Consider the following 9,366-nt stretch of genomic DNA (forward strand, 5'->3'; position numbering starts at 1 on the left):
ATTATTATCTATATTATATAGATATATTATATTAATCAAAAGTTTACTTTTACGGTTGACAACTTTAACAGACGATATCATAATATTGTATATATTTTTCTGGCGCTTCTATTGTTTTTCGTTCCACTTGTCAATTTTGATTAAAATTGCAGGAAATTTTGTAGTTGATTGATAATTTCTTCAGCGAAGATGTCACGAGGTCTGTGATTAATTTCAGAGAAATCATTCGCCGGTGTAAAGGGGGTGGTAACCGGATGGGGCGCGATCGAAGAGTCTGGTCCCACGTCCCAAACCCTTCAGGAGGTGACGGTGCCCATTTTATCGAACAGCGAGTGTCGTAATACTAAATATCCCTCGCGAAGGATCACGGACAACATGCTCTGCGCTGGCTACAAAGAGGGTAGCAAGGACTCGTGTCAGGTAATTAATAATGATCGGAGAAATTATCTTCACTTTGATTCACAGAAATCTCATGTACTTGCTATAACTATATTGCATCGCTATATATATATGTATGTATTGTTTATTGTATATATTGTAACACCACACACACGTCTGCACCATTTCTCTACATGGAACCTTGACGTTCAACGTCTTTGACTTTATGCTCTAATTTTGCCCCATTAGGGAGACAGCGGTGGTCCATTACACATCGCCAACGACAATAACTACCATTTAGTCGGTGAGTACTATGTTCTCATGATCAATTGTTAACCCTTCTGCTGCGTTGAGTTTTCTCTTGGAAGTTACCATTCTTCGTGCTGTTGGAATAATTTCACTAAAAGATGGTGTTTTATATTATTTATTTCCGTTTGGTAGTGTAAATTAAGGGGCGTTGTCTTTTCATTGTATATTTAATTTAAACATTAATTTATTTATGGGATTCAGAGAAAGCGCGATTGATTGAATGATTATATTATAATATATTATTATATAATTATATAATTTATATATTATATATTTTGTATCATAATATGATACAATATGTTATTATAATTATAACAATAGTACCATAACATGCGATTATATTATATATTATAATATAATATATAACATGGGGTGTTTGACACCCCACTCGTTCGTTTTACAATTGACGTTCCTTTATATTTTTAACAAAATTTACAAAACAAAACTATTTCAAAATTCCACAAAGCAACTGCTTCAACAGGACTTAATTAAAAGTTGCAATATTGCAATTTAATTCTCAGTATTATCTCTACAATTCTCTCAAGGTGTCGCGCACCCCATACAACCCTTATATAACATTAATTAAAGCTCCTGCTCCAGGGTTATATGTATAAAATTCACAGATTTCACAGTAAATTCATAGATCAAATTACCCAACGACCTAACAAGATTGTTGCTGCCGCTAGCCGAGGGATTAACAATAAATATCGAGTTACACGGTAATAATAATCACACGATGTTCACAGGAGTCGTATCCTGGGGCGAAGGGTGCGCCAGACCCGGCTACCCAGGGGTCTACAGCAGGGTGAACCGGTACTTGACATGGATCAGCCGCAACACTATGGATGGTTGCTATTGTTGATTCAATTTGCATTAAAAAATTGAACTCTTACGATCGGCACACTGTCGGTCGTCCTAGCGTTGCTGGGACGCGGCAATAAATAATCTGCCGTGTCGCGGTTTATTTAAATCCGCGAGCTTAAAATAATCCAGGACTGCTGCAGACGTTAATTGTTATATTCGCATAAATGCAGAGGATTATCTTGGTTCATTAAATCATCGTTAGGTGGCTGAAGTTTATGCAGGTGCTGGATGCAGGAAATAATAAATCCAGTATAATGATAATATATTGTAATATTGATTGATATATTATAATTATACGTATATTAATTTAATTTAATATAATACAGTTATGTATATTAATTTAATATAATATGGTTGTGTATATTAATTTAATATAACATAATTATATATATTAATTTCATATAATATAATTACATGTATTAATTTAATACAATATAATATTAGTTATTATAATATACAGTGAGGCAGTCTTACAGTTAATGCTTCTTAACAGCAGCATAAATTGTACGAGTCACGTAGCTAATTTTCTAGATAAATTTTGGCGTATGCAAGAAATATGCAGAACAGACAAAATATGCAAAGATATGGAAATTATGCAGATTATGCAAGATATACGCAAGATGTATGCAAAACACGCGAATACATTTTTGAAATCCTTTAATCAGGATTGTTTGATCTGCGTCTGCAAAAGCACGCATTTGCATAAACTTCCGCGGCCGGGTTATATATATATTATAAACGTTCAGATACGAGCAAACATGACAGGGCGTGTTTAATGAAATCGCGTCCCCTTATTTATTTATTTTATACTGCGTCAACGAGTTTCATAAAACATGTAATGTTAAATAATAAACGTTATAAAGTCGACACATTGGCGACGTGATACGAGAATTCAAACATATATTTAATTAGTGTATTTTTAAAAAGTAAGTATAAGGTTGAAAATTGAAATATACATTCTTGAAATTGAGAATTGATAATTTCGATAATATATATTAATTACGAAAACACTTGTCACATTTTCAGTTTACATATTTTGAAGAAATTCTATACCATTAAAATAATATAATAATACTGATAACGATACTACTGCAGATAATAATATAATAATAACAATAATACAATAGTAATAATAATGCCCCGCCGTTAGTGTGTTAAAAACATTTAAACGAAACTTTCCGCGACGGAACTTATTATTAAGACGATTCGGTTTATTTTATTAACGGAGTTCCCTTTGCTTCAATATAACTTTTCCGCTTATTTATATTTCCTGCAGCAACTGTACGAAGGGCAGCGACTGATATGCGACACGTGCGCGTACACTTTTCCCCGGCGAGTGTTGACGGGTCGCGACACATGCGAGTGATGAAACAATTGAAAATTAAGGCACGTACACCGCGGGCAAAGGCTCGTAACCATCGGGCATATGAGAAAGAAAGTCTCGGGAACTTTCTCCGTTTCGACTTGGAATTTCGGTGAAAACTCACGTATCTTATCCGACGCTTCACCGCTTGGCTCTGATTGGGCCAATTGTTCCGCGCGTGATATCATTTACCGTTTATACCGCAGACGATCCAACGAGGCGCCGATTACCCGACCGTCTGTCGAGGTAAGACGAATAACCCTTTTCGAGCTGTTCGAATACGTTTCACATTGTAATTCACTTATTATTGGTTGTTTTTATTGTATCGTTTATTGAAATAGAAAAAGAATTGGAGAGAAATAGTTAGTTAATGTATTGCATAGAGATAGGTTTTTGTCATTCGATGATTTTAGTAAGCTGAAAGTAATGTTAAAATATTTTTAACACTGAAAATACTGAACCAGTCGATGTTATTGACTTTTGACATTTTGAATTTATGTAGATTTTTTTCTCAAAAGACTTTTGGTAAGCTTTTGATTCAAACATTTATTATTTAATAATATATGATATAATATACATATACAGTATAATATATAATAATATAATGTTTGAATAAACGTAATTTCGTCATTATTACAAAGCAGTACACTCTTCTCGCGTTTATCTTACTATTTATTTTGTAACAAACGGTACATATTAATCTCTTCTGCTAGTTGACTATTAAAAAGATATATTTCTTATTATCACAATGTACACAGACGGAAAGAAAAGTTTAGCAATATCAATAATAATTATCCATTTAATTCTCTACAAACGTTCTATACGATCAATATCAATCTTATTCACCTGTCTACTGTGACATATTTCATACAGGTACATCATAAACATCTAATTTATTTCTATAAGATTCAACGTCTTCTGCGAACGTTAAACGATTATTATAAAATATCCTGTACCTATTTCCACTAAACGGAGAAAAATATTCCCCGTTCGTTTCGAAATTATTGAAACATCTATAGAGCACGATGACCGTTTTTACTATTAAATATTACGCGTTGCTTCTATTAAATATTACACGTTGCTTCTATTAAATATTACACGTTGCTTCCATTAAATATTACACGTTGCTTCCATTAAATATTACACGTTGCTTCTATTAAATATTACACGTTGTTGTCCATTCAATGTTACGCATTGTTTCGTGAGACCCATTACGAGGTAATCCGCGTTCAGATAGAGTACCGCAACATTATGGAAATCAGAACGGGTTGTTATTTAACGGTCGTGACACATTTGCGAGATCGCGAGCTCGTTCCGTCTGTTACGATAGCGTAACGATAGCGCGTACAATCATAATCGCGCGTTATTCATTACGTCGCTAAAACGACGAGCATTTAAAAGGCGAACAAAAAACACAGATAAGACAACGCGACAATTATTTCTTCGATATTTATAGCGCGCGTTTTCAATAAATTTATACGAACCGTGAGAAGTGCGTTCGAATACTTGTTTCGCAAGCGTGACGATTTCCACGCGTGATCTAATCGTGTCTAGCGTCGATCTGTTTATCCGACAAGAATAATTGTTGCGTTCGATCGCGAGCTGACATCTCGCGTTCGTTTAATTGTCGAAGCGTGAAACAATGCGAGCGGCGTTCAAACATTCGCCAGGCGCTAGACGTCGGTGACGAGAAGTCCTTCGGGCTGGGCCGCTTCTTCTGCCGTCGGTTCAACGTTCGTCTCCGTTTTCTCGAATAACCAATAGGTCTCCATGTTCCCCTTTCCCTACGGTTTAACATACAATTGTATAATTGACGACCGAGGAATACGATTTCTTGCGGCACGAACCTTGACACAAACTACACCGCGCGAGTCGATGCGGTAGCGGTCTTCGAGCAGCAACGCTTTGGTGTCCGTCGAGATGTGAACTTTCCCTGGCTGTGGTAAAAAAAAGTCGTCGGCACGATGTCTGTATTCAAATGGTAATTAACCCCATGCCGTGCAATTTTTTTCAGCGTTGCGACGGACCGGGAATTTTAATTGTATGTTAGAGGAGAAAGGAAATTTAATATTGAAGATTATATGTTATTTGATGACCGTTAATTGATTGATGATTGTTAATTATTAAAATTAAGCATTGATGACGAGAGAACAGAATTGAAGTCTAATTTAAAAGAACGACGAAAAGAATTCAAAATTTAACATAAAAGACAGAATAAAATTCCTATTTGGAAGAACAATGTCAAGAGAACAATATTAAATAATGCCTTAAAAGGACGGCGAAGGGAGAACAGAATTAAATTCTGATTTAAAGGAACGATGAAGAGAGAACAGTATTAAATTTTAACATAAAGGGCTACTTGCAAGAGGACAGTATACTATTTGAAAGAACAATGTCAAGAGAACAATATTAAATAACGACTTAAAGGAACGATGAATTGCGAACAGAATTAAATTGTGACATAAAAGGGTAATGACAAGAGAATAGAATGAAATTCTGGTGTAATTAAATGATGTCAAGAGAACAATATTAAATAATGCCTTAAAAGAGCAACGAAGAGAGAACAGAATAATGAGAGAAAGAATAATATTCATGGTTAACAGGTTATGCGCTAGTACAACAAACAAGAAATAATATATAATCTACGCGCATGCTTGATAAAATTAAATCACTTAATTGAACTAAAAATGATCGATATTTATCTCTGTAATAAAATGAGTATTATAAATTCATTTGACTTATTTGTGATGCAATTAATAATTAAATAATAAAGTAAATTTATCTATGCAAACCACGAATTTTGAAAGTTCTTAATACAATGTATCGAAACGTATATAAAAATTCTTCAATATTTACGGATACAAACGTTTATGAAACTCCGCAAAGGGGTTATGCTTCGCGTTCTTCAAGTCGAAATAATGTAAAAAGCGAGCTCACCAGACTAGTAGATTGCATCCTCGAAGCAGTATTTACAGTGTCCCCGAAGAAGCAATATCTCGGCACTTTGATGCCAACAACACCTGCCACAGCTGGCCCTGAATGAATTCCTAAGGAAGTGGAACACGTTTGTACGACTCCTGTCGGATCTTTAATATTCCCGCGAACGATATCGTCCGCCGACTCGAATAACATTTATTAACCGTCGATGTTTTATAAATCACGCGACGTTAACCCTTTTCACTCGAGCGGCGACTCCGAGGCACCGTTAAAATTGTTCTATCATGGCCCAAGATAACTTTCATACCGACAAAGCTTAGATTTAACCCTTTGCCCTCGAATGGCGCCTCGGGGGCACCGCTAAAATTGCTACAGCAGGTTCTAAAATAATTTTTATATTATGGAAAATTTGTTTTAAATAATTATTAAAAATTACAAGAATACAAGAATCAATTTTATATGTATGAAATACATTTTGTTATATAAAATGGAAATACTGTATGTCAGAAAAGTTATTTTAGAATTATAATTCAAGTGGCTTCGAGTGCAAAGGGTTAAGAAATTGTTGAATGGAAATATTACGAGCTTGGATAATTATTTTAGATTTGTAGTTAAGATAGGTTCGAGTGTAAAGGGTTAATTGCAATTATGGCACGGAGAACACTTTGAATTACGAAGAGAAAGGTATTAGGTAATATTTTGGCACATTTTTGTTCGCAAAGTGTTCGTGTACATTATGTGCAAAATTACCTATCCGAATATGTATGTCGAGGCCAGATGGCAATTTTAGCGATTGTACATGCTTTATCAGTTGCAACGAGACGTCCGCGATGTTCTGGGCATGGGTTTCAGTCCTATCTGGTGCGCCGCTCGCCGCCATGTAAATTCGACCGACCGTTTCCACCTGTTAACAGTTGTAAAAGTAGAATAAGTACGGTGTTCATGTGCAGATGTCTGTAGACTGACCTTGTACACGTTGAATTGGTCCATCAAAGAGTCGAAACACGAGAACACTGCGTTCATCGACGAGACGATGTCCATTGCACCCTCGATGGTCGAGTAATCGAAATCGCAGAGCTCGCAGAATAGCACGCTGATAGACTCGAATGACTGTACAGAAGTAAAATGTTTAAATGATCTAGAGAATTAAGTACTTTTGGAAAAACGAGACGCTGTAGTAATGTTATTTTGGGTTCTTTTTCATTCGTAGTTTTATATTTTAGAGAAATTCGTCGAAATCTATGATAATTGTAGGGAAGCAGCAATTTTTCATAATTTAAATGCTCTAAGTTTATGCCTAAGTGTTGCACTAAGTTTATGCCTTGATTTGTAATATTATGTAGGCAATATTTTTACTTTACATCATTTTCCATTTTCATTTCTATTTCCGTACTTCATTTTACATTTTATATATCTCATTTCACATTTTAAATTCTACATTTCCAATTTTTTCTTTCACATTTTAAATTCTACTTGTCACATTCCACATTTCACAATTCACAATTCACATTTCCAAGTTTAAATTCTACATTTCACATTCCACATTTCCAAGTTTAAAGTCTACATATCACATTTCAGGTTTTAAGTTACACATTCCACATTTCACATTTTATCTTTCACATTTTAGATTCTACATTTCACATTCCACATTTCACATTTCATAATTCACCTTTCCAAGTTCAGATTCTACATTTCATAATTCACATTTCCAAGTTTAAATTCTACATTTCACATTTCACGTTTTAAATTCTGCATTTCACATTTCACGTTTTAAATGATATATTTCACATTTCCAATTTTAAATTATACAATCCACATTTTAAATTCTACACTTTATATTCTACATTTTCCATTCTACACTTCATATTCTATATTTTATATTCTACAATTTACATTCTACATTTTAAATTCTATACTTTACATTCTAAATTCTACACTTTACATTCTAAATTCTACATTTTACATTCTACACTTTACATTCTAGATTCTACATTTTATATTCTACATTTGACATTCAATTATTTATTTGATTCCCATACCTCACAGGTACTCAAAGGGCACGCACCAGCACGTAACCGGTCGGCTACCGTCTGGGGGATCATGGAGTACAAAAGCTCGTCGCTTTTATTCTTCCATCGATCGAGCAGCGCATAGCTGTTCTCCAATTCAGTCGACCTTTGTTCCGCTCGTTCAAACATCATCTCCAACCTAATGTGAGTAACCATGCAAAGACACGTTTATATAAAAAGAAAAAACAAAACACATTACGATCAGTTACTTAACTAAAGTTCGCTAAAAATTGAAAAAAGAAATACCACTGTACCTTCCGCAATGTTGCCATCCCGCTAAAACCAATTCTCGACTCAGACCATGGGGATTTAAATCGTTCAAGTACAGACCCATGTTCAGAAGCTCGTCCAAACTGTTAATTCTATTAAAAATGTATTTTTATTATTTTCAAATGCATTAAAAAGTTTTCGAAAGTAGAATTAGAGAATTATTGGAAAATGATACTTTATTTGCTGGAAGTTTATTCATGCTAGCAGTAATAAATTGTTTCAAAGTTCAGTTATCGAAACTAATTTATTATGCATAGAGTTGATATTTGTTATTTAATTAAACATGCGAGGTTAGTATACATTGCGTTGTTTAATATTTCAGGTGAATCTATTTTTAGTGAACAATGGTGGCCGGATCGAAATTAATCAAACATTCGCTGAAATATACAGTTTATAACTTTGCATTTTAAATAACAACTTTAGTATGTTATTTAATAATATAACTTTGCCTATTTTTGCCAAAAAATCAATTTTGTACACCACTTGGAAACGCGATAATTATTACGCAATCGAAATCATCGTGGGGTTGCAAGAGAGCCCATAATATTTTTAAATTGTCTGAAAAAGTGTAAATAAATGCTGTATAAATATAATATAATAATATAATAATGTATAACTATAGTACGCAATAATAAAAATATATGTAATATGAATATAACATAAGTATAATATATAATATTATAATACATTATAGACATAACATATAATATTATAATATAAAATATACAACATTAATATAATATAATATATAAGTTTTCCTTATTCTCCTAACTCACGTTCTACGCAATAGTAATATCTCAATAGTAATAAATAATATAATAATTATTATGATGTTATTTTGGGTCGTCCGCGACCCCACGATCTCAATTATACCAAAAAATGGTAGGAGTCGTTCTAAGGTTAATTAGAACGCTCCGTCTTTTACTTACAAGGGGCTGCACAAGAAAATGATCGCCTTAATGTCGTCCAGGTACCTCATTTGGCCCTTCAACAATATACTTCTAGCTCCCTGGCTCCCACGTCTGTCCAAACTCGAGCTTGTACTCGCATTGTTGTCTGTGCTCGACGACGTATTCCCATTGATCGATCGAATTAGTTCTAATTCAAACATCACCGAATGCAAATACATTACCTGCGCAGGTGTACGCACATCGTTACTTTGATCGGCGTGTTTTT

At 34.0% G+C, this 9,366-nt stretch overlaps 2 protein-coding genes across 2 annotated transcripts; one reads left to right on the top strand and one right to left on the bottom strand.

Moving 5' to 3' along the window:
* Window positions 1-217: 217 nt before the first annotated feature.
* LOC144477526 (trypsin-1-like) lies at window positions 218-1,549 on the top strand (the record flags this gene model as incomplete). Its single annotated transcript, XM_078195255.1, has 3 exons — window positions 218-420; window positions 628-682; window positions 1,434-1,549. Coding segments are annotated over 3 exons (374 nt in total), but the record flags the coding sequence as incomplete, so codon positions are not given.
* A 1,884-nt stretch (window positions 1,550-3,433) lies between these two features.
* On the bottom strand, window positions 3,434-9,319 carry LOC144477527 (soluble guanylate cyclase 89Da-like). Its single transcript, XM_078195256.1, has 8 exons — window positions 9,120-9,319; window positions 8,175-8,282; window positions 7,891-8,059; window positions 6,818-6,961; window positions 6,602-6,755; window positions 5,852-5,961; window positions 4,762-4,851; window positions 3,434-4,698 (listed from the first exon to the last, which is right to left on the bottom strand). Exons 1-8 carry the CDS (start codon window positions 9,317-9,319, stop codon window positions 4,588-4,590), a joined length of 1,086 nt encoding a protein of 361 aa, XP_078051382.1. The 3' UTR covers window positions 3,434-4,587.
* Window positions 9,320-9,366: the final 47 nt, after the last annotated feature.

Source organism: Augochlora pura, unplaced genomic scaffold (assembly GCF_028453695.1).
Source record: "Augochlora pura isolate Apur16 unplaced genomic scaffold, APUR_v2.2.1 APUR_unplaced_172, whole genome shotgun sequence".
In the NCBI taxonomy this organism is placed as follows: Eukaryota; Metazoa; Arthropoda; class Insecta; order Hymenoptera; family Halictidae; genus Augochlora; species Augochlora pura.

What these genes read in the sequence shown, in the direction of transcription:
- LOC144477527 (XM_078195256.1), bottom strand. Translation starts at nt 9,319, where the DNA reads ATGTATTTGCATTCGGTGATGTTTGAATTAGAACTAATTCGATCGATC. An exon ending in ATTTTCTTGTGCAGCCCCTT is followed by an intron (nt 8,283 to 9,119) that starts GTAAGTAAAAGA and finishes CATTTTTAATAG; the next exon opens with AATTAACAGTTTGGACGAGC. An exon ending in ACCAATTCAACGTGTACAAG is followed by an intron (nt 6,756 to 6,817) that starts GTCAGTCTACAG and finishes AACTGTTAACAG; the next exon opens with GTGGAAACGGTCGGTCGAAT.